Source organism: Oxyura jamaicensis, chromosome 3 (genome assembly GCF_011077185.1).
Source record: "Oxyura jamaicensis isolate SHBP4307 breed ruddy duck chromosome 3, BPBGC_Ojam_1.0, whole genome shotgun sequence".
Taxonomy (NCBI): domain Eukaryota; kingdom Metazoa; phylum Chordata; class Aves; order Anseriformes; family Anatidae; genus Oxyura; species Oxyura jamaicensis.
The window spans coordinates 52,407,732-52,433,698 of record NC_048895.1 but is presented as its reverse complement, the minus strand read 5'-3'; the positions used below and the strand labels follow the sequence as shown (position 1 = coordinate 52,433,698).

At 37.3% G+C, this 25,967-nt stretch overlaps 1 protein-coding gene across 1 annotated transcript; it reads right to left on the bottom strand.

Annotated features, from left to right (window-relative positions):
• Positions 1-494: 494 nt before the first annotated feature.
• MYCT1 (MYC target 1) lies at positions 495-24,218 on the bottom strand. Its single transcript, XM_035322980.1, has 2 exons — positions 24,047-24,218; positions 495-1,372 (listed from the first exon to the last, which is right to left on the bottom strand). The coding sequence occupies exons 1-2, from the start codon at positions 24,096-24,098 to the stop codon at positions 840-842; spliced, it is 585 nt and encodes a 194-aa protein (XP_035178871.1). The 5' UTR covers positions 24,099-24,218; the 3' UTR covers positions 495-839.
• Positions 24,219-25,967: the final 1,749 nt, after the last annotated feature.

Below are 25,967 nucleotides of genomic sequence, written 5' to 3'. Positions count from 1 at the left end.
AGGATTTCTGCTCTCATAAAACCTTACTGGTTTTAAAATGTTAAAATTACTACATGTTCCACAGACTGCAGACAGAAAAATCTTTATAATTGTTACCAAGCATTTACTATGCCTTTCAGAACTTATTTTTACATGAAGCATAGCATATCTCACCATCTTTCCCATACTGTGGGGGATTTCATACAAACAGACATAATATGGAGTGTTTTAAAGTCCTTTACAATCAGCAGAACAGGATACCTATTACCACAGAATGGACTGTGATGTCAAATTTCCTATAGGGTCTTTGTATAAGGTTTCTCCCTTAGAAGCTATTCTGAGGTTACAGCAAAAATTTGGTTAATAGGAGGTTTTCACTGAAAGTTTAATATTCTTGGAAAAAATACATAGATCCAGAACGTGTTTTGTTTGTTTGTTTGTTTGTCTGGTTGGTTTAAAAAGGAACAGAATAGTGAAATTTGCGGAAATCTGTATGAGTAACTCCTATAATTATATTTCTTGAAGATATTACTTTTTTTTTTTTTTTTTTTTAATGCGTCAGCATTTTCTTCCCTCTAAAGTAAAAGATACAATGATTATAATACAGTGATAGAAATATGTAAGCATGTTGAAAGGCAGTAAATCAGAGCTGGCAATCCAAAGGCCAGTGATTCCTTGGACAGTGGGACATAGTGCTCTAAGAAATCAGCACTACCTGCCTCCTGGCAATGTACGTCCCCTATGCAAGGTGTCACAGAAGCTGGAGACTTCTTAGAGATCTTCAGCATGTACGGAAAATAGTTTGAAACATTTGCTGTTCCTCCTAAAATGTCCATGTGTATTTGGAACAAGGACCTGGCTCAAGAGTCAGGAAATGCTTTTATGATGGTTTCATAGGCAGGAGGAGGGGTTTGTGTGGAGTGGCAGATGCGGAGGCTGTTGTTAGACCAGTGGAATTCGGGTCGACTTAAGCTGTTGGTGGTGCTTCCCACAAAGGTTGTGGTCGTGTTGGTGGGAGTGAGGGTGATCAGCTGACTGTTTGTCTCCACAGGGAGGGGAGGGCACTGCAGAAAAGGGTGGAAGGTGGATCCACGGAAGCTTGACTTCCTGGGGAAAGAGTTGGCTTGCTCCAAGGAGGCTTGCCGCTGGAAGGTGAGGCTGGCCAGGCTGAGGTTGCTCCGACGTTCACAGCTGCTGTTACGGTAAAATCCAGTCCTGCCAGTAGTTTGACTGTGGGAGGCAGGTCTGGAGCGACGGCTGAAAGCTGAGGAGCTCCCCTGGGAAATGTGGGCACTAGCTCTACGACGGGACAAGCAAGTGAACAAGGCCCAGATGACCCCTCCAATCACCAGTCCAATCACCATGGACACTGTGAAGGCTATTGTTATCTGTTCTGAAATACAGCAAAAATACACAGCAGAGTTAATTCATCAGTCCTGAAGAATATCCCTGCTTGAAGAAGATTTGAACATGGTAGCCTCCTTAAAAGATGAGCACACTCTAAGATTTTTGTGTGTAAGACATGAACCTTACAGCATAAACACAGCAATTCATACTGTTATAGTATCATAAAATCATAGAATGTCTTGGGTTGTGAGGGACCTTAAAGATCAACTAGTTCCAAACCCCTGCCATAGGCAGGGATGCCACCTCTGGTTGGTCAGGGCCTCATCCAACTTGGCTTTGAACACCTCCAGGGATGGGGCATCCACAGCTTCTCTGGGCAACCTGCACCAGTGCCCCACCACCCTCATTGTGAAGAATTTCCTCCTAATCTGCAATCTAAATCTCCCCTCTTTTAGTTTAATACCATTCCCCCTTGTCCTGTCATTATATGACTCAGCAAAAAGTTGCTCTCCGTCTTTTTTATAATCTCCCTTTAAGTATTGAAAAGCTGCAGTATGGTCACCCTGGAGCCTTTTCTTCTCTGGGTCTCTCCACCTTTCTTCACAAGAGAGGTGCTCCAGTCCTCTGATCAACTTTGTGGCCCTCCCCTAAACCCTCTCTAAGAAATCAACATACTTCTTGAGCTGTGCTATATATATATATTTTTTTTAATTTGCTTAATTCAACAACATCCAGAAAGTAGATTGTATTTCCTACCAGTCTCTGGTATGATCTCTGGTAAGATTTTAGTCTATCCCAAAAATGGCCACCCACTAGCACCAAGGTGTGCTGTAAAACCGCCAAACATTTGCTTCTCTGAACACTATAAAGTATGGATTAATGAAGACTCGACAACGTTTTTAATAGATATTTATATTCTACATGTACATGTTTGTTAACTCACCTATTACAACTGAGATATAGCTTCTGCCATGTTCTTAATGGATTAAGCCTTGTATTTATTACAACATGAGAATACATCCCAGCCTTTTACTGCTGAGTAAAAGACACTTTAAATCCTCTTAGTAATTAATGTGAATTACCATATCCTAAATGATTTAGGTCAGAGATAACCATTAGTAATACTGAGTCCCTTAAATATTTCCCATCCTCCACAACTAATTTGAAGATGCATTAATCTGCCATTAGGCAAAGTACATTTCTAGCTCTTTTATACCTGTTTTCAAGCATTAAGAGATCAGATAATAATAATAATAATAATAAAAAAAAAGAGCATGACTAGGGTCATTTTCTCCCCCACATGGTTTCACCAGGTAGAAGAATAAGAATTTTTCCTCATATATTTCTAAAAATACGTTAGTTGCTTCAGAAAACTTGTCATTTACAACTCATCACCAGCTTTTTGCGGTGTACTAAAAAATTTAGACGTATATTTTTGATCCTGGATGAGGCCTGAAATGAATATAAAACCTTTATATATTCCCTAAAAATACAAGTAGGGATTGGATCACAAGCAAGATGAAACTCTGTGTTGACTACCAGTGGAGCAAAGAGGAAATGAGTGAAAAATAGCCATGGAAATATTTGAAACATTTTTTTCTGTTTGTGTTGTTGTCTGTGTTGTGCTATGATGTTAGTGAAACATTCCTGTTAAAAAGGAAATTAGAAAGGAATAAGGAAAGGAATTCCTTATCTACCTTCTTTCTTCTTTTCACCCGTCAGTGAAGGGTTTTAGACAGAATAAAATTATCACGTATTATTGACTTCATTGTGAATTTCCTACCCAAGTTTACTCTGTATTTTCACTCTTGTAAATTCACTCTGTATTTTTCAGGAAAGATAAGAAGTTTCAGGAGGCCCAGAAAATTTAAGTTCTAATTAAGCCACTGGCATTTTGGATGGCTAGAATCCTATTGTTGCTTGCTCATAACCTCTGCTTTCAGAGAGGTGTTTGACCACTAGACTTTGCAAAAGGCAGAATAAAGTCTGGGGGCATAAACCGTTGGATATTGTTGCAGAGCACAGCTTGCTGTTAGGAACACTTTATTGTCCCTCAGATCAGAGGTGGAACAGACTTGACCCAAAATACATTTTTTTTCTTTAAGCCCTCATTTTTTACAAGTAAGAAACTCTTGATCGGGTATTATGCAGCTAAAGGTCAATTGTCTGGTCTGCTTTTTGCAGGAACCCACAGGCAGCAGCATCCTGCATTGCAACTCTGGACCTCGGATCAGAGCCCCATCACCGTCAGAAGACTTCTGATAAATGCATAATGATTCTGCCCTTTATACAAACATCTTCAGAGACACAACAGGCCTTACTGTGCCACTTTTTAAAAATTATTTATTTATTTATTTATTTATTTATTTATGGTGAGGAGCAGGCTATTATGATGTTTTAATGCGTTTAACACCTTGTGTTACTGCAAATTCCTCCTCATACTGGGAGGAAGAGAGAAGATTTTGGTGGCCTCCAGTGAAGAAAGCCCAGGAGTTGTCCTAATGACAGCCCTGTGCAAGAGCCTGAGCTGCTGTATGAATGCCCCTACTCCTATCCTTCCATGGCCATGAGAAAGTAGAACAAGAGCTAATCCTTTCTTAGGTTGATTTATTTCACACCTTGGCTAGAATGCTAGGTACATTGTTATATTTTGAGACTGACAAGGAATACCCCAGGCACAGGTGGCTGTGCTGCTTCCTAGTATCCCCACTCCTGCTTGGTGTCTTGACTCCAGCAGGGAGAAAGAGAAGGGGCCCTCAATGGACTCGGCATCCTCCAGTGTAAGCAGAAGCGCAGCAAGCTGCACCAGCATACCTGACTCTGGGTCTGCTGTGCACCATGGTGAGAGTTTGTCCCTGCATCCCTCTGGGCATAATTTTCACCACCTGCACGATCAAATTGGCATTTCACACTGTTAAAAACAGATGCAGGAATTGACAAAAGTATTGAGTGTAGCTCTTCAGTCCTTCCCACGTGCTCTTCCCCTGTGCTGGAGGTACAGCACAAACAATTATCCCTTTTCATAATGTCTTCATTTACTTTAACTTCTTTGATTCTTTTATTTTTCTACCTCTGTATTTGAACGCAAAAATAGAGGGTCAAATTATCCCTGGGGAAACTCAGCTGGGTTGACACTGATTATTGCAGTCCTCATGCAGTACCCCATATGCTCTCATTTCAGTTTGTACCTACATTTAATCCTTCTGGTTCCTATTATAGAAATATCACTAGACCCATGGGTTACAGGCACTTTATTCTTTCTATTCCCATACTCTCCCTGACTTCAGTGGGATCTGTGGGGGCACACTAATAAGACAAACTTACTTTTTGTTGACTCCCTGCAGAGGATGAATTTCACTGAAATGTAATTTAGGTCTAAAAACTTACACTGAAGAATTGTAAATCTATGCCCATTGATTTCCTCTTTAGAACGTCCAGTGATCACAACCCTAAGGTGCATTGGAGAAAATACTACAAAACAGAGGAAAAGATCAAAGGCAGAGAGGGACTTGCTGCACCTGGGATTTTGAGGGGAACAGCTGGCTTTCACAGAGTTGTTTTTCTCTTCCTTAATCGGGGCAGTGCCAGGACAGAACCAGCCTTTCAAGAAAGTCAGAGCAATACTACCAGGATGTATCTCCTAGGGAGCCATTATAATACCCTATAGTTTGCTGAGAGCTGTGCAAGTCATTCTGTCCCCTGCATTTTAGAAGAAAAGGGAGAAAAAAAATGGGGATGAGGTAGGAATTCTGACAATAACTCCTTTGGTGCTGGTCCCCTTAATATGTTTTGATCTGTATGTTTCTCATGCTGCTTACACTTTCCACTTTATTTGCTTATGTTACAATTGAAAAGATTGGGTACATCATCTCAACAATTTTACCAACTCTGACCCCTGGCTTTAAACCTTTTATAAAATTCCATGAGCAGTATGTATGAAGTGTTAGTATACATCCTATCAGGTTGATAGTCTTTAACACTCTGTAGAACCACACAGAAGAAATTCGGACATGTTATTAATAAAGATGATAGACAGGCTGATAAATTGCTTTTCCTAGTTATGGCCCTGAAACAAGTTCTTTCCATCCAATTCAGGCATCAGTAGCAAGACTAGCCAAAGAGGGCTTATACCAATCTGTAAATCTTCTGATCTTCTGAGAAGGTATGCCTTGGGGTATACCTCACTAAAAATTAACATAATCCCTACTTTGACTTGTCAGTCCCTGGATCAGCCAAACTCTTCAGGAAATAGATTTTCTTTTCATGATGGAGGATCCTGCCTCTACCATGGAGCTTAACAGGATCTTGCATGTCTACTCAGGTCAATATCTTATTTCTGTGAGGCTTTCATTTTCCTTTCATTTTCATGAACCACAACAGATAGCAAGACATCCCTTTGAATTTAAAACACATTTGCATTGAGGATTCATTCAAATTTCACTCTGGATTTTGCTCCACTATAATGTAAGAATTTTCCCAAGGAAAATTTTCTCTTGTCTTTATTTCTTGCTGCATAAAGGCTGGAGCAATATGCTGCTCCCTGAACTCAGGAAATCTCTTGGACTTGCATATTTCCTATAGCTTTATGATCAATTAACCAGTGTGAAAAGTTAAGGCAGACACAAGATTTTCCTTACCCTGCAAGGAAATTCGCATTTGCAAATTTTTCAGCTGGAAAAGTACATGAAGGTTTAAGTGGTATGTTTCAAAATCATGAAAGCAGCAACTTCAGTGAGAGCTTCCAAGGGTAAGAAGAAGGGTAAGAGAGCACCCAAGGGGGTGGGGGGTGCAGGGGAAGGGAGCAAAAAGTATTGAATACGGGGAGCAGAGAGATAGAAAGCACCATTTAGTCAGGCTCTGTACGTATGACTTGAATCTGAACTGCATCATTGTCAATAATAACTAATAAAGAACCAGCCAGATTTCCTAGCATCTGTTCTGCTCATGCTATTGCTAAGCACAAGGAAGTAGAAAAAAAACCCTACTAGTGAGATGATGCCTACATATTTGATGTCTAGTAGATGTCTAGTAAATCATTAATTTCTAGTAGATGACTTACAAATATTGCAACCTATGTTTTGGGGCTATTAATATTTTGTTGTTGCTGCTGCTTTATTAAAGCTGAAATAATTAAGTAGCTTTATCTTAAAGTTATGATACATGGTAAGGTAGTTAGTTAGTCAGTCAAGTATGGCATTGTTCTGCATCCAAACTCAGGTTTTTATAGAGATGCTTTACTCATAATATGTTAGTGCCAGATCCTTTCTACTTACTTCAACAACTGAGAGTGGTTTTCCCATTTGCTTTTTCTTCCACCTACTTAAAACCAGGATGAAGCATTTTATACATGACTTGCAAATTTTATTTTATGGGGACACCAGCAAGCTTTTTTTTACAGAACACATCACATACAAACTGCTTGATTTCAACTCTATAAGAAATTACAGAATAGAATGGCTTGGGTTAGAAGGGACCTCAAAGATCATCTAGTTCCAACACTCCCCAGCATGGGCAGGGATGCCTCCCACTAGATCAAGTTATCCAGAGCCCAAACCAACCTGGCCTTAAACACCTTTAGGGACGGAGCATCCACAACCTCTCTGGGAAACCTGGTGCAGTACCTTGCTGGTACTCAGAGGGTGCTCTGAGTAAATAATTTCTTCCTGATATCTAACCTAAATTTCTCCTCTTTTAGTTTAAAACCATTCGCCTTTGTCCTATCGCTATCTGCCTGTGTAAAAAAATCACTCTCCATCTTTTTTATAAGCCCCCTTTAAGTATCAAAAGTCCACAGTGAGGTCTCCCCAGAGCTTTTTCTTTTCCAAGCTGAACATCTCCAGCTTTCTCAGGCTGTCTTCACAGAAGAGGTACCCCAGCTCTCTGATCAACTTTGTGGCCCTCCTCTGGACCCGTTCTAACAGGTCCACCTCCTTCTTGTGCTGGGGGCCCCAGACCTGGATGTAGTACTCCAAGTGAGGCCTCACAAGATGCAGAGCAGAGGGGGACAATCCCCTTCTTCAACCTGCTGGACTCTCTGTTGATGCAGTGACATGAGATGCCTGTCATTGAAGGATGGCAAGAGGCAAAGAATTTGCTGAGCACCTCAGCCTCCTCCATGTCTATTGTTACCAGTACTCCCTTCTAATTTATCTGAAGGGGTAAGCTCTCCTTGGCCTTTCTTTTTTGAGCCATGTAACTATAGAATTCTTTCCTGTTATTCTTTGAATCCCTCATCAATTTTAGTTCCTTCTGTGCCTTGGTTTTCCTGATCCCATCTCTGCACATCCAGCATCCCTGTACTCTTCCAAGGCCACATGTCCCCTCTTCCACTGCCTGTGCATTTCCTTCCTGTGCCTCAGTTTGACCAGCAGATCCCTGCTCAGCCATCCTGGGTTCCTGCCCTCCCTGCCCACTTTCTTATGCAGGGGGATGGAGAGTTCTTGTGCTCTAAGTGTCCTTAAAGAGTTACTAGCTCTTACCAGTTCCCCTGTCTGTAAGGACAGTGTCTGGGGGGGATCTCATCCACTATTCCTAAAGCATCTGTAAGTTCTCTCTTTAGAAGTTGAGAGTGCTGACTTTGCTCTTTGCCAGGTATATATTCCTTGAGATCAAATATTCAACCAGGGTGCTGCAGCCCAGACCAGTCTTAAACTCTTTCATGACTTTATTTGAACTGGTGAGCACTGGGTCCAGTAACACTTCTCCTCTGATCGGTTTGTTAATTCCTGGCCCAGGACCTATCTTCAACACACTCCAGGAGTCTCCTGTATTGCTTGCTACCTGCTGCACTGCTTTCCCAGCAGACATCCAGGTGGCTGAAATACCCCATCAGGATGAGAGCGTGTGAGCATGGTGCTTCTTGTAGCTGAAGCAGGAAGGCCTCAGCAACAGGGTTCCTTTGCTCAGACAGCCTGTAATAGACCCCAACCACATGGTGTCCTTTATTGGTCCAGTCCTTAACTTTTACCCCGAGGATCTCAACCTGTTTGTGGTTGTTTCTGAGGTAGCTCTTTGCAATCTATCCACTCCTTAACATAGGAGGAAACATCCTTATCCTCTCTGTTATGAAAAGCTTGTAGCACTCGATTACAGTGCTGCTGTTGTGTGATGTGTCCCACCACTCTTCTGTGATATCAATTAGGTCACTGTTTTGTGAGCACGCTGTGGTTTCCAACTCCTCCTGCTCATTTTCTGTGATGCGTGCATTGGTATAGAGACGCTTCAGCTGAGTTAATGGCCGCATCACCTTTTTAGAGGAGCCCTCCCTAAGTCCTCTGGGACGATTCACAGGTATTTTCTTGTTGCTCAGTAAAGTGTCAATGTTTCTTAGTTCTTCCCTGTCCCTCAGAAGTGACAAAGAAGTGACAAACATGAAAAGTATCAGAACATACTACCATGTTGTATGGTGAAAATGAGATATTTTCATATTTTCCATCCAAACAGGAGAATTCTAAATTTTGTTCCATCTTAATTCTTTCCATCTCACATTTTTATGAACTCTTTCCTTTATGCCATGCCACACACCAGTGACTCAAAACTTGTCCAAATAAGTAAGCAGTCGTTCCCCTACATGCACACATGCTTATACACACACGCACTGCCTTTTCCCTGAGGTGAAAGACCTTGACCACTGGCAGAGGCTTTGACCTCAGACATGGAGAAATCCAGCTCAGCTTTTGTGTTACCCTCTTATTTTTTTATTATTTATTATTTTTTTATTATTTTTTTTATATATATTTTTTTCCCCAAATGAACACTTAGTGACAAAAAAATGGTATAAAAACTTACAAACCAGAATGGGAATACATTCCTGACTTTGCACAGCTTAGCATTGAGCACCAGCTAGTGTATTTAGGTATGAATTGAACTTATGAATGACAAATCTAGTAACCTGACTAGGGAGAATACCCTATACCCAAAGAGCCACCACTTTTTTTTTTTTTTTTTTTTTTCCCCCCAGCACAGAAGATCTCAACTGATTTGAAGTACCAAAGATTTTATACTGGCTCTAGGAACTCCAAGAAAACTTAACTTGAGATTGGGACTGACAGGAGAAGCCAACTCTTGTGCTGTTGTTGTCATGCTGAGTTCAGAGAAAAAAAAAAAAAAAAATTCTCATTAACTGACAAGTGTTGACATTACTATCTTCCTGATAGTTGTCACTAATTGTATTAGCAAAGCAGTCTCTCATTAATCATTTGTAGGCAGCCCATGATTCAGCTGGGTGGGCGAATCACTTGCTTTGTGAAAGCAGGCAGCTGTGATCTTAGTCATGGCAAATGTTAAGAAAGGTCACATAGCACTTGTGAAAAGAGGAAGAGGAAGTGTCTACAGCACAAGGTGATTCAGGTAACTGTGACATCCAGAAAGAAGCAACTAGATGAAGATAGTGAGGTCTAGTAAAACAGAATTTGTGGAATAAATAAAAAAGCTGAAAGGCAGACTGTGTGAGACACAAGAACTAATAAAACAAGATAGCTAGGCTGTCAGAATGTTAGAAATGTCAGCCTGTGCTATTGCTAGATCATTTTCTGCAGCAATTAAAAGTAATTCTCCAACTTCTATTAAATAAACTGTTGCTGCAAATAAAGTTTCTATGTCTGCTACAGATCAAGTAAAAAGTACTGGGTTTAAAATAAAGCAAAGGAAATTCAGATTAAAACTGCAAAATGTGTTTCTATGAGGACAGGTAAGAACTATTCCAGGTGGGTAATGCATCTCCACATATTAAAGATTTTAAAATAGTATAATAATCAAAGGTTTTTGTAATGTAGTTAATCCTGTTTTGGAAAAACAAAACAAAACAACAAAAGTAATATAGATGACAGCTCAAGGCCCATATAGATGTTATTTTTGTGCTGCTTCTAAAATATTCTTTGAGAAGTTAAGTTTCAGAAGTGTCTGAAAATTTATTAAGTAAATGACAAGGAGGAAAAAAAAAATAAAAAAATAAAATGTGTAGTCCATGCCCTTGGATTAATCCCCCTTTTGAATTGCTGAAGGAGCAGCTGTTTACTAGTAGGTTTATTTCTCAAATGAGCCACCAACCTAGGAACAAGATTGCCCTCTGCTGGAAATTCATGCTAGAAATCTAAACAGTATATAAAATACCTTAACTCTAATAAAATAAGGTATCAGAAAACCTAAAAATGAACATTTGATGAAGGGTAAAAGATAACTTAATAGTATCTGAAAAGTCAGACTCTGAATTATGCTGCCCTAAGCACTTTAGAACTAGCATTTTGCAGAGGCATTGAAAGCGGGGTACATTGTGGCACAGCAGAAATAAATATTTATAAGCCTAGTGAAGTACAGCTTGTACAGATTTGTTTTTCTTTGCAAAAATATGTACTTATTGTGAAACATGATGTTAATTCTGTTCTTAAATTCCTCTTTCTTGTTAACCAGCTATTTCCAGAATGAACTCCATGTGTTAGAGGACATCTTCTTTGTTTACTAATACTATCACTCATAATGATAAAAATCCGGAACACTGGGATATGCTATCTCAAAATCCTATAAACCAACTCAGAGTTAATAATGGTCCATTGATGTTACTGGCAGTTGAGTTTTACTGGAATGATAAATAAAGAGTAACTGTAATAATCAGAAGGAAGCATCTAAGATGGAGATGTCGGCATGTTTAATTTCATACCTTTGGCATAACTGTATAAAACAAAGCAAAGATTTCTTTGTGCAGAGATAGAAACTTTGTTACTGTGTGGTTTCATTATAATTCTTAATGCATTACAAAGACAGTAATGTAATTGTGATCTTTTTTGCTTGTGCAGCAAACAGTCCTCTGGCAAGGCATTCTTATCAGCCTCACAAAACCAGAGCATAGGCCTAAGCTATATATGCAGTCCTCTGCATAAACCCAAGCTAAACAGTAAAACACAATTTGCCAGAGTGCATATGATTTTATAGTTATTATTATAGTAGTAATTGATAAGATTATTTTACAGATCCTGAGAATAAAATCTTTTCCTATATGGTGAGAGCATGAGTGAATTAAGTGATATCCTAATATTATAAGGACAATCTTGAAATTCCTAAAATTAAGGAGGAAACGTTAAAGAAAAGAAAACTAAATTCAAGAAAACAGAAGAAATCCAAAGTTAGAACAAAGTTCTTAACTTTCGTTGTTGTTGTTGTTTTCCAAGTTACTGGGAAGTCTCTAGTGTAATGAATAATTTACAATCATTCTCAGTCCCACCACAGTAATCCTGCTGTACATGGTCTGAGACTGAAGAAACACAATATCAGGACACACTTGTTCTTACTGTGAAAATACCCAAAAAGACACTTTATGTTCTAGTAAGACTTAAGTGTTCATACTGATAACTTAAGTCTTACTAGAACATAAAGTAGAATATTTTAAAAGGGAGAAAGCTGAGAGTGACAAGGTGTGTGGGGGAGAGAAAAAAAAAAAAAAAAAAAACATAACCACATTTCAGCTTGTCTCATAAATCCTACAAACAGCAGTTCTCCATGCAGAATGTTTTCAAAGTGCTGCAACCTCTACACATTTGCTGCTGGAGCATAAGTGCCTCCTTCTGTTGGCAAGAGGACTTGTTTTCTGCTCCTTTTTGCTCAGGGCTGCTCAGCTGCTTCCAGGAGTGTAGGAATCTCCCTTTTACAGTTCCATCTCTTTTAATCTCCATTGCAAATGTCCATCATATATGCTAGTGCTGACAAAATGAATGAAACAGATACATATGTGCATCTTGGCAGAAGCTGTAGTAAGTCTAATGGGGCCCAAAATGTTAAAGTTTCTCAAAAGCAGCTCTTCTCACTCAAAACTCTACTGCCTTTGAGATACTGGCATAGAATATTCTGCTTTCCGCTGACAGCTTTAACTTGCATATTGCTTGTTCAAAAATAGCCTTTAATGAAAATATGAAAACAGTATTTATTGTTCTATTTTATTTTTTTTTTCTATTTGAGATTGCTAAAACTATGTCCTTCTTTGGGTGGAAATGAAGAAAGTTGTACAAAGCTGAAGAATGGAAGGAAGAGGAGCTGTTTGTGAACTTTGATGAATAATAATCTAAATTATCTTAAAGTATTCAATAAACACGTGTTCAAGTACCAGGAAGAGAGTTCCCTATTTATATAATATTTTCCTACATTTTTCATTACAGAACTACCTGAAATCCAGTAATGCTAAATAAATAAATAAATCTCCTGCTACATTTATCTTCCTCAGGGAACAAATATTGCCATGAATATGTAATTTTGAGGTTACTGAGGTGTGTTCATAAGTGGTAGTACTGTACTCTTCAGTTACCGATCTGTAGTTCAGAAATTTGAGCTTTATTTCTCCCAGTACTTCCTGTGTGACCATCAATATGGTTCTGAAATTTCTCCTTTATCAAGTATGGATATGAGTATTTACTTCAGTTTGGTCTAGGAGATCTAGTTAAGTGGTACTGACAAAAATCTGTGCAACCACAAGCTGATAAATGTTGGTATGATTTCTAAGTGGGATTATTACAGATATGGACTTCTAGTCAACTCTTGATGATCCAGGGCATATGATTCAGGGTGGAGATTTGGTGTGCAGTGGGACATTGACACTTGTCTCACATGAGCCAGCAGTGTCTGGAAGGCTATGCTTGCAATGGGCTCTGTTTGCTCCAGGTGCAGGGTCTGGTCCAAGCTTTGCTTACCAGAGACTCCTGCACATCTCAATCAGTTGAGCCATCATTGGTCTCCTTCTTCATTTGTATTCTGCATTACCCTGGATTACCCTGGAGAGATGGCATCAATATAAGATAACTTTGAAAACAAAGGGTTTAAAATGAGGAGAGGAGAGTTAAATTGTCAAATATCACATAAGCGTGTGTTAAGACATCGGATTGGGAATTGAAATGTCAGAGTCAGTGAATTTATTTTCTTCAGAAAATAAGATGACTGAATAAAGTAGAGGCCTCTGAGAAGCAGAAAATGCCTTGGTTGTTTCCTTTAGCAAACATGCAAAACCCTTAAGACGTTGAACAGTCTGTTTTGTATTTGTTTTGTTTTGTTTGTTTTCCTTTTCTTTTTCTCTCCCAAGTATTTTGCTGAAAATTTTCTAGCCAACATTTCATAACAATGCTGTATATATTTTCATTGTTGATGTAGTTTTGATTGAAGGTATGCAACAAATAAGTGAAGTTACAACTGTCCTGTTTTTCAATACATAAAAATCAAACTCTCCTAACTCCCTTTTCCATTTTCTCAGACAGAAAGGGATTCATTAATCATATTGGAAACAAATCTACTACATCCTAAGAATGCAATACATTACATTTACATCGATTAAGTTTTTAGGAGCACAACCTTGAATTGGTTGTTAAAATGTAAGTATTTTATAGTATATGTACCTTTTATTAAGGCTATACAGAAAGTGAAACTTCTGCTTTGAGAAGTAAAAAAAAAATGTGCCATAGTCAGTATGAACTGTAATGTATAGACTTTTTAATTTTTTATTTTTTTTTCCAGCCAAAGGGATAAGGTTATAAAATGAAGATAATCCTACAAAGACAAAAAAGGATCATTCTTGAATCTTGATTTTGTGCTCTTTTATTTTTTTGATTGTGGACATCTCATGCCATCTACAAACTTCATATTAATCTCCTGTGCAACGAAGGTGACACCACTCAACTATTCATTTGGCTCACAAAATTTTCAGCTCCTGGTTGAATGAGCTACAATGGCAAAATGGGAAATTGAATATAAAATAATAAATAAAGAGTATTTGTCTCTAACAGCTTCTACAAGAGGAACTGAGACAGAGTCTCAGCACACACAGAATTTGCTGAGACTAACACCTCTGAATCGAAATCTTGCTAAGCTCTAACAGCTGAGCATACAGCTACATGGGGTTTGTCTTTAGCAAAAGGTACACAAGGAAGATACTTTTATTATGTCTTTGCTGATATCACCACATTCACTGCCGTGGTGTTTGGAAGAAGAAATATACTTAATTTCCTGAAGGTGAGATTTCTGGATTCAGTGGATAAATAAAACATGATTTTCTTGGCAGCTAGCTCATGCAAAAACAAGCAGCAATACACAGTCAATATAGTGGGTGTACCTGCCAAAATGTGTATACACTTTGTGTTTGATTAATTAAATAATACTATGAAGAAACTTTGCCTCTTCGTTCAACTATCTTAGATTTATATCCTTCCTGCCAAACATAGTTAAGCATTTGATAAATCAGTGGTTGTATAGTGGGGGGAGAGGAAAGAAGCAGTAATTAGGAGGCGACAAAACACAGCCTGGGGATGACAGACTCACTTTAAAAGAATAATTTATACACAGGGAAGGAATCGTGCACTGAATAGACAGCAAGTAAGTATAAGACTGGTCTCTTCTCAGTTTGTTGCTTTTATCCATCTGCAGTAATGCTTATTTCTTTGGGCTTGCCAGAAGAATGACAAGCAAAAAAATCGGTCCCTCATTAATACATACTTTTATCTCTCTGACAAGCCTGCACATAAGTTCTTGGAATGGATTTATATATTAGCTTCCTGAATGCAAGGACTGATTATTGATATAAAGCCTTTTGCTTCAGTAATGCAAGAGATTAAGTTTCACATGCTTGTCAAATCTTTTACTCAACTGACAGCAAAATAAATATAATTATATTAAAATTGGAATAACGTGGTCAGCCTGAACCTTGAGAAGAAAGTATATGATCTACCTGATAAGTTCTTATATGGGGTTTATATGAAATGGTAATGGTCCAGTAGTTGATAGAAAATAGTAACTCCGGAATATAGCCAGCTAGCCAGAAAATAAAACATGGCATAAGGCTAAAACATAGTTCTGTTTTCTAGAGAAATCATTGTGGGCAGAGTATGTTTAGATTTGGTATATGACCTTGTCCCTGATGAAACAGAGAGGAAGTGTTGGCTTTCTGCAGTAATCTGGCACCAGAATAAGCATTACAAGGTACAGCAGAGCATCTCTGGCCTAGCTGCTTTAGGTGCTCTTCAACAACACTGGAAGACAATGAAGCACAAAAGCACAGCAGTTCCAGCAAAATTGCCACATGAATAAGAAATCTAGCTGAAAATCTGTCCTTCAAATCATTTATTCTCAAATAAAGCTGAGGAAGACATGGTATATCCTGAACATGAAATGGGGAAGATGAGAAACGCCTTCCTTTTTATTACATAATACCTCAGAGGTTATTTTCTCATTTTTATGGGCATATTCCTCAAGAACTTCACAGGAGGAGCTGGAGACCCCAAATGTTACAGAACAAAAGGATTCATTGCTGTCATTGTTGCCACTGAAGGACTGATGTTCACACAATGCTATGTTTGCTGTTATTGCTAATGTCGTACCATCACATGCTATACTTTTTCTTCTTTCAGTTAAACCCACAAACTTGTTGCAATTTCTCTCAACATTAGCACTATTTATATGAAAGCTTTGTCCTGTCTGAGTCACTGTCTCAGGCTGCTCTGCTGATGCCTCATGACACATCCCAAGTCAGCTCAGGCTGTGGTCAGGCTAGCCAGAAACAGGAAGATCTGCTAATGACCTTGACGTGGTAGATCCTTCTTTCTTGCAGAGATCTTAACAGCTTCATCCAGAGAAGAGGTGGCACATTTGGGTCTTTGGGTCTTCCTTGCCCCAGTAGTCCTCTAGTTACCATGATCATTATCAAATTTGTTTGGACTACTTAAATCAGCTTCTGGACACTTGATCACTTGAGAAGTACCAGGAGTTTTAGTTGTGACATTTTCTACATTTCTATCAGAAAATTTTCAAGTGGTTTAGTATTTAATCAAATCAACAACAATGAAGGAAAAAAATAAATATAAAAATTAAAAAAAAAAAAAAATAATTGAAAAGATTGCCATTAGTCCAGGGAAATCTCTATTGCTCCCAAAGCTATGCAGCATAAATTATTCTGATACTTCTGGGAGTGGGAGGATGCACAACCCTACAGCCCTCTCTAAGGGTAGAAAAAGAAGCCTATCTTGGTTCCTATACAGGTGAAGCTGTTTTATCAATTTCTGTGTACGGTGTTCTTGGAGTCTGACTGAGGTCCCACTGTGTGATGGACAAAAAATAAAACTGGTCCATGTCCGTGATTCTGTGATTCACATGATTCTGTGATTCTGTGATTCTCTGTCCGGATGAGTTATATAGGATTTTCACAGTTCTGATTTTTGCAATTTCACCATTCAGATATATTGCAATTATTCATCATCAGTAAGAAAAAATGTTACTCACTGAAGTGAAACCTTTGGTTAAACGATCTGAAAATAAGACACCACTATTAAATTTCTGGCATCATAATATTTCACTGAGGAGCTGGAGAAAGACCTTGTAGGCACATTCAATTTAAGACTGATAATAAGAAACAAAACATTAAAAAGATGTAACTAACATTAATGTAGAGATCTCATTGTCTTTCATAGAATTTTTTAAATATGTAATACTTTATATCTGTATTTTACATCTAGTCCTCAGACAAATTTACTTTAAAAAAAAAGTATGTATTTACAGGAAATATTTACAAAAACAGAATAAGTTTTTTGTCTGATTCTGTGTAACACTTTGCCTCATTGTCTTATCTTTACAAATTTCATGCAAAGCAGTACAGGGTAGTTTTCTCTATTTTTTCAAATAGACACCCTAAATGTGAAGAAATTAGCTGTATTATCTTCCAGAAACCCTACTAGAAATCGGCCTTCCAGTATGCTTATTTTCAGTTATGTCTTTTGGAGGTGCCACTCTGCTCTAAGTTCAAGCTAATCATAGGAAAATAAAGCAGTTCTAGTTTCTCAGTGAATTAGGGAAGAATCAATGTATTTTACTCCATGCTGTGTTTAGACTCCCGCTACCTCGGGAGTCTAAACACAATCTGAAAAAAATTTTGGTTAGCTTTGGGCACTTTGTTGGTAGAGAAAGAGGAAGATGCTATGTGTCACTGTTACCTTTACTCTGCTCAGCTAAGCAAACACTTAACCAGGTATGTTTGCAGACATGCTATTTGATAGAGCCAGGGAAATCTGCATACACAAGGACTTGTCTGTCTATACCAGACTGTAACAAAGGGGTGTAAGCATACTCTACATTTTTCGGTACTGTAAGCAATGTTATGCAATTATACAATTCACACGAACAACAGAATTTTCTAGTGCAGATAATATTTTGCACATATTTTAGAGGAATAATGCTCTAATTAGCACACCTGATCAATACTTTCTGGGCTGAAAATGGGAGAGATTTCAAGGCTATAATTTTCCACAAGTTTAATTTTTCAGCCATCTAAAGCAGTGAATTTTGAGACCTTTCTGACTAAGAAAGGAATTGAAATACTCTTTTTATTTATTATTTTATTTGTTAGACTACATGTATATAAGGTTGTTCAAGTTCACATGCCACTGACATATACCATAACCAATCAATGACATCATTGGATTCCATGCTATTCAAAACAAGCTCTTTTTTCTGCTATTAGAATATATACTTTACTTTGAAATGGGACTGAAAAAAAAGCTGCCATTTGCTACTAGAGATCTTAAGGGTATGTCTATGGAAAAGTAGCTTTGGAGATATACAACTTTTGCTTTTTCAAGTCTTCATATTGAATAAATAAAGGAGAAAACATTAGTCAGAAGGTGGGTAGTTAGGTAAGCAATAAACACACAGCAGGACTCTGGAAAATCTGTAATAACAAACCTGTAAGTTTGAGCCTTTTATTTGATTGGAAAAGATAAGTGGGAGAGATGGATGGAGAAGTTGTTTACGTGCAATCCTCTCTTATACTAACACCATCATGAAATCAGAAATCTGCTCATGAGTTGAGTCTTTTACTGTCACGTCATGTGACAAGTAAAAGTTGCAAGTCCTGAGTGCAAGTCCTAAGCAATAGTTCAGTATTCCTGATGAGCCAGATATCAGGTTCTGAAATTCAACTCTTAAGTAAACCGCAGACTCATGATGGGGTACTCTGGGAAGTCTGAGTGGCAAAGTTGTCACTCTAGACTTTAGTCATTTTTTGCCAGAAGGGGGGATACAGACTCAGTATGAAGATTGCTTTTTCTTTATATCTGTCTGTCTGTGACGTAAGGGAGGTATTAGTGCAAACTCCTTGATCTGACCTATGTTCTTTCAGATATGTTTGACTTCACCAAATCAATATGGATTAATCATTCTTCTGGTAACACTTAATGGTGTTCTGCTCATTCTGCTCATTTCCCTCTCACTCAAGCTGTATTGAAGAGTTTGGCTTTTAGTTTTTATCCTCACTGGATATTTTTCTCTATTATTTCTATATTGTCTTAACTAAATGAAAAAAAAAAAAAAAAAAAAAAAAAAAAAGACAATGTCATTACAGAAATTCAGAACTAACAAAGTCTGCAAAGTCATCCTGCAATTCCGCAATGCCTTGTCTTCCAGGATATAACCTCTCTGGAATTCTTTATTTTATACTGGTCTTTTCCAGCCATCAGATTAGGAAGAAGCTACCTGTTGAAGCTACTGCTGCCAAATCTGCTCTCCAGTGCTCCATGGCAAACCTCAACTTCTGTCTTTGTGTGTCCACATCTCCAGCAGGGCAGTTAAGGCAGCTCCTGGACTTTTTACTTGGTACTTCTCAGGCAAGACTGGAGGTATACTTGTCAAAGGGAGCACAGAGAATGAGGTGAGAGCACCCAGTAAGTATGCTGGAAATGCCCTGTCACACCAGTCAGAGAGGAAACCAACAGGCTTAACCTGGTCACCACAATTATCCAAGTGCTACTTTTCACACTGGCAACTTGAATTTGCTACTGTTACTTCTAGTCAACCACTGCTACAGACTCTAAAGGGATACTGGCACAGAAATCATGTCCCATGGCCACCAAGGTTGGAATTCTCAGCGTTTGACAGCTGTGCCAATGCTGCCCTTTCACAAGTAGTATTTCAATTCATAAAGAGAATGACTCGAAGTCCTTAACCACCATTTTTGTTAGACCAGTAACACAACACAGTATATTATAATATGCTCATTAATAGGATGCCCAGAGGTGTTGTGGAGTCTACCAGTTTGTCGGTCTTCATAACGTGCCTGGACACAGTCCAGGGAAAGCAACTCTGGGTGTCCCTACTTGAGCAGGGGGGTGAAACAGATGACTTCCAGAGGTCCCTTCCAATCTCAACCATTCCGTGATTCCGTGAACTATTGTCCATATTTTCCAGCAGAGTATATAGACTGACTTCTTTCAAGCAAAAAAAAACACATGTTAATAAAGGGAAGACCATTGGGTAAGACAAGGGAGAGAAAAGGCAAAATTTGGCATTGTATTTAAAACCATGAGTGGGTTTGTAGCTTACAAAAGTCAAGTGATAATGCTTAAATTGACAGTACCAGACAGTTCTCAATCTTAAAATGTTGAACGTCAGCTGGCATACAATATTCTTCCATATTCTACCATATACCGGGGAGGGGATGAGGAGGGGGGAAGAGGGATTGGGTTAATGTTTTTAAGATATTAAATTGTAATATTGCATTTCTTAAATAGATTCTTGAGTAAAACTAGACTGAAAGATTGTCTAGGGATCCAGGTTTATGCTGATAAATACCTGCTCACACTTTTTCTCTCTGCTGTTGTCATAGTCATCAAATGTAGTATTTAAATTGAATTTCCTGATCTGAAAGTATTTTACTACTTACACTGGAGGAACAGTATTGTCTAAAAGGCATTTATTCTATTTAATTCTGTGTGACTGAAAATGCTTTTAGGAATTACAAGAAATGCACTGCTGGTTGAAATTGAAATATCTTTGTTTCCTCTGTTAACTTACAAATCAAAATGAACTCAATAAAGATTATATTAAAACAGTAAAAAATGAGATTAGTAGTTGATGGATGGATACCAAACCCTGAATTTCTCACTGAGCCAAAACAAGTCTCCCTTTGAGACTAACAATAAAAAAAACTAATGCAGATTCTCTGTCTACATTCCCATGAGATACCAATGGTGCTGAAGCTCAGCAGAGGCTGCCTTTAAGTGCTTCTACCTCTGCCAAAGTAATGTACTATGGAAAGCAGAGGTTACATAGCTTCATAAAAGCTGGCACCTGAAAGATATGTTCTGCATTCTTCAGTAGCTCAGCCAACTTCTCTGAAAAAAAAAAAAAAAAAAAAAAAAAAAACAGGCATGTGTTAGTAGACTGTGCAACCTCTGTAGTAGGGAACAATGGCTAACAAAGCAAGAATCAGAATCCCAGGGGCTGCAACAACCTATGTGAACTCCAGAATGTCCGCCTTTATGCTCACTACATATTACACAGAAGATACTTGCTACAAGGTCAGGAGTTATATCACAAAACTCATTAATTTAAACTAGAAGAAAACATTAACACTTTAACATTCCTTTTTTATTTATTTCTCACAAAAATTTATTTTAGGCCAGCAAAACTGCTGCTTCTGTTTTACATTGCTGCATAATTTAGCATTTCAAAAAATGTAACAGAATGATGACAGTGAAGCTGGAATTTAACAGAAGAGTTAAGACTCCTTGGCCTGCAGGATCTAAAATTAAGCATGGCATTGACTCTCCAGGCCTCTAAAAGCAGCCTGCAAAAAAAGTGTTCAATTTTTTGTTTTGCTTTGTTTTGTTTTGTTTTTATTAATGTGTTAAGGGATCAGTATGAACTGAGATAGAAGATTTAGACTACTTAGGCAATTCACATAGTATGATTTATGCTGATATATATATATATACATATATATTTCATTTTCTTTTCTATGCAGCTTTATTCATACAAATTTTTAACATAAGATAGTGGCCTGGGGCAGTTGTAAAATGATTTATGAGTGTAAATTTATTATTTACATAAATAGAGGACAAATTATTTTGTTCAAAAAATTCTTAGATACTTTGTGTGAAGCATTGGAAACCAGTCAGCTTTAGAAAACAGGATGCCTCTATATTTTCCAGAGTAGGGAACCAGTTGTTAGACAATAGGTGGTTCAGGAAATTATAAGAAATTAAATATCATTATGAATATATTCTCTAACAATTTTTACAGCACCTATTTTTTCTCCACAAAGTTATTTTCTCTCAGCAAGCTAAAATATACACATGCTAAAATTTACACATTGGCTGAGTCCAGGAGAGCTACTGAGAAGTTACCCACATGAGGAAAAGGATCTGCATCGTGGTAATGTATTCATACATGGTGGGTGGCTTAGAAAAACAGTGTAACAGACTGGAAAACATATTCTGAAAAAAAATAAATAAATCAATAGTTTCAAAACCTATCCTGAAAAATCATAGTTTCAAATATTGCATTCTCATTTAATAAAAATATATATTTATATCTATTATGCACAGTTTTATTTTTACCTCATATATCTCCAAGGATGTCAGCAAATACAGTTCTATCTTTGTAAGAGATGTTTTCTTACAGTGAGGTTACATCAGTCATTTTGTTCTGATGCTGATTATATACTGAACTAGATTGTGTCCCTCCCTAGTCTAAGTCCCTTTCCTAGTCCTAAAGGAAAGGAACGATAAATATTATTAACTCTTCTAACTGTATCAGAAAATACAAAAAGAACCCAAGAGAAGAACCCTACTTCCTACTTCCCAGGATGGTGTGAGCTCTTTACAAAGTGTCATCTTCTGTTAGAGTGCAGGCAAATTGGTGGTAATCAGGGCTAGGGACAATATTTGTCCCTGGCAAGCCAGGTGGGTAATGTTGGTGAGAGGTAATACTGGCCTTTTCAACATTAAGGTGCTCATGCATGTGTTGCTTTGTGTTGTCAAATACAGTTCTTCATATTGAAAGACCAGTGCTTGGCACACTGAGAGGTACCTTAAAGTGTTTAACAGCAGCACCAATGGAGCCAGTTCCATGCTCTGCATGCTGTGAAAATTAAATATTCACTTTTTAAGTACCTTTTGTATACTTTTTTTTTGACTGTTCATGAAAATGGAGAACACCTTGCCCACAATCTGGGTGTTACGACTCATTCTTAGAGTTTCTTATAATTTTGCTGTTTCATGTGACCTTATTGCACTCTACAGGTACCTGAAGGGAGGCTGTAGCGAGGTGGCGGTTGGTCTATTCTCCCACGTGCCTGGTGACAGGACAAGGGGGAATGGGCTAAAGTTGCGCCAGGGGAGGTTTAGGTTGGATATTAGGAAGAACTTCTTTACTGAACGGGTTGTTAGTCACTGGAATAGGCTGCCCAGGGAAGTGGTTGAGTCACCATCCCTGGAGGTCTTTAAAAGATGTTTAGATGTAGAGCTTAGGGATATGGTTTAGTGGAAGATTTGTTAGCGTTAGGTTGGAGGTTGGACTTGGTGATCTTGGAGGTCTCTTCCAACCTAGACTATTCTGTGATTCTGTGATTCTATGTGAATATTTACTTGAGAGTGAAAGAATAATTTATCTCATAATAAAATTAAGTCTGCATTAACAAGGGACAACAACTTTTACACAAAGATTCTTAAAGTACAGATGAAAGCACTTCAATTTTTTGTTCTGAAAGAAACATTTTAGAATTATATGTAGTTCCACTCTACAAAAATTATAGTTATTCTTCAAAGTTCATCGGACAATAAGAAACTAAACATTAATAACAGTATTTTTTTCTTCAGTTAATCTCTAAGTATTTCTCAAAGATATTCAGTACGATTATCCCACTTCCTAGCCAAAGACACAGAAATGAAATGAGTTGCTCATGGTCTCCCAGTAGGAAAATATATGTGTCAGTGCAGGAAACATGTGGCTGGCATTCTTGCTTCATATGCTAAGGAAATCAAGGAACTTCTTTAAATCTTCTTGTAATGTTATTTTCCACTCTTTTCCCAGGGTGCTTCTATATAACAAAAGCCCTGTTTTGCTAATGAATATTATTTTTTAGCTTTAGATATTGCACAGATTCTTGAAAGGGTCATTGTTCAATAACAATCATAAGAGTTATAAATATGATCCACATAATATATGATATGATTCACACTAACAATACCCCAAAATTCTAAGTGGTAATACATACTAATGCTAAATATATTTTGATAGAGCATTTTGAATGGAAATAGTCTCCACAGAATCTGGATTTCCCAGAATCCACAGATCAGGTCACTGAATCTGATTACCTCAAATGAATTTCAGTATAAAATATCTTACCAGTACGCACGCTGTACAGTTAATGCACCATTTCCAGGTCTGGGTGAAGGAAAACAGTCATAATAGAGGATTATCAAAATATACATGGAGGAAAAAGTAAGGAAAATCTGATCACGAGACACCACAAAAATTACCACTTGTTTTGCGTTCTGGAAGATTAAGAGTGTATTCCAGAGGTTGCAACATGTTTAGTGTTTGCCATTTCTTTTTTGTCAGAAGATGAAACAAATCATATCTACCATTTAAGGACATCTATTAAACAGTTGAGAATGTCTTCCTGATCTGAAACACACTGAAGTCAATAGATATATTTTCATTGACTTCAGTAATGGACTTTGTCAAACAATCAGTTATGTCCTGGAGGTTTCTGCTGTCTTGATTTGTAAAAATCATGATAAAAAATTGTCAAATAAATATTTGGAAACCAACCTTTCACATTGCAAGAAATACTGACAAAATTTATTCATTACCGTTTGTTTCAAACTTAAGGCTTGTAGTCTCTAGATGTACTTCTTAAGGCAATTAACAGTGAAACTCAGCATCTACATTAATGATATTTTAGAAAAGGAAACAGAAAGCTTACCCCAAAACTTTGGTGGCCATGTGGTCAGAGAGTAAGTACTGTTTTTATCCATAACATCCAAATGATAGATACAAAACAATATCTCCACAGTGTAGCAATGAGTTTCTGAATGTTTGAGATTTAGCGGTAGAGGCAATGCTTTTGTGCTGCCAGGGAACTATTTTGTTTTTCTGAAAGGAAATAGATGTATCACATTTCCTGCTTGTGGACTCAAATTAGCAATTGCTTGCCTTATCTTAGAGCCCCACATGGTTCCTGAGACAGAGGAATAGTTTCCTTCTCGTCATTTCCTCAGCCTGAGTGAATTGACTTAGAACAATACCAAATCTGCTCCTGCCCCAAAACTTTCTGAGCCCCAAAAATGTTGGAGATAGAGAGATGCAAATTATTTTTTCTACCTTTTACTGATTTTTTTTTTTTTTGTCTTAAAGATGTTCTTTAAAAAAATCAGAAGTACTTATATTCAGTGGGAATATTCTATAAGGAATAAATGTTTGAAAGAAGTTTCTAATAAATGCTGCTTCACTAGTGTACTGATACAGGGTATTTAAGTATTTCCCATTGTTCCTCAGCTAGTCTGAGGAACTAGCTAGGCCTGACAGTGTAACTGTAAGTATTGCTATTTTAATGAGTGTACTTCAAATTTCCTCTGCTGATTCTTTTCCTTTCCACACCCCATTCTAAATTATGAGCTCTCTGGAACACAAACAGGCTTCGAGCTAACTGTTTGAATAGTTTTAATACAATGTACTGGTAAAACTCAGATGGAATTTGTAGGCAATACTGCTAAATATATAGCAAGAGTAACACTCAATAATAATAATAATAATAATAAAAACAAACAAACAAAAAATAACCAACACCCAAGATATTTGAGGATACGGACACATAATTAATATAAAATGTATGGGAATCAATAAAATGTATGGCTTTGTATATATGTGAAAAATTCTGTAGAACCTGATTTAAACTATCTCCCTCTTAAATATATTGCTCATAATAAATGCAAGTCTCTAGATGTATCTTTAAGGCAATTAACAAGTTTTTGTGGTGAATTTCAGAACTTTGTTTTCTGAAAAGTTGTGTAAGGTTTTGGTTTGTTCATTGTTAAAAAACAGAATAAGCTACATCTGATTTTCACCATGAACATCAGGAGACTCAAAAAAGTAGGGATATTCTAATTTTAAGATTTGTATCTAGCAAAATTTTATTACTGATTTTTTTCATTTAATAGATATAAAAATACTTAGCAAAAAAACACTGATGCTTAATGGAAGACTAACAGTTTTCAAAGTTGGTGCTTAAAATGACATATCCAAATATTGATTTAATCTAGTTGAAAAGCAGCTGGAAAGACATGGACACTTATGCAAATAATTAAATCTTCTACATTATCAAATGTATGAAATATCAACCTTAGTACTTTGTGAGAAAGTCAACAACAGTGAGAAGCTTTACTCTGGACATGGTATTCCAAATAGAAATTCTCTCTTTTTTCCTCAGAAACACACAGCTGATATTGGCAGTTGTTAGCAACAGTATATCAGAGAAGAACCACTGAAAGGTATTTAGAGCATATAATGCAATGCTTATCATCAAGTTGCACCAAATAAAATATTAAATGAATCAAGATACAATGGGCTTACAATGATTTGCTAAGCAAGAGGCTCTCTCAGATCAGTTCCACAACCTTCCCAATGTGTATTCTTGCCTGAAAAGAAGAACTGAGAACTAAGTTTGTGCAACAGAACTTGCCAAAAACAGATAGAGTATATGAAATCAGATATCTTAATTAAAATACCTTTTTTTTTTTTTCCAAAAAGCTAAAGCAGATTGATGTATAATAAATAAATCTTGCCTTAATTTATTATTTCAAATATTATATTATTTATTTTATTTTATGCTTGAGAGTACTGCAAGA

Excerpts from the sequence above, each read along its gene's own strand:
- MYCT1 (XM_035322980.1), bottom strand. The coding sequence starts at position 24,098 with ATGGATAAAAACAGTACTTACTCTCTGACCACATGGCCACCAAAGTTT. Across the intron at positions 1,373-24,046 it reads ATGGCCACCAAAGTTTTGGG|AACAGATAACAATAGCCTTC; the intron begins GTAAGCTTTCTG and ends GCTGTATTTCAG.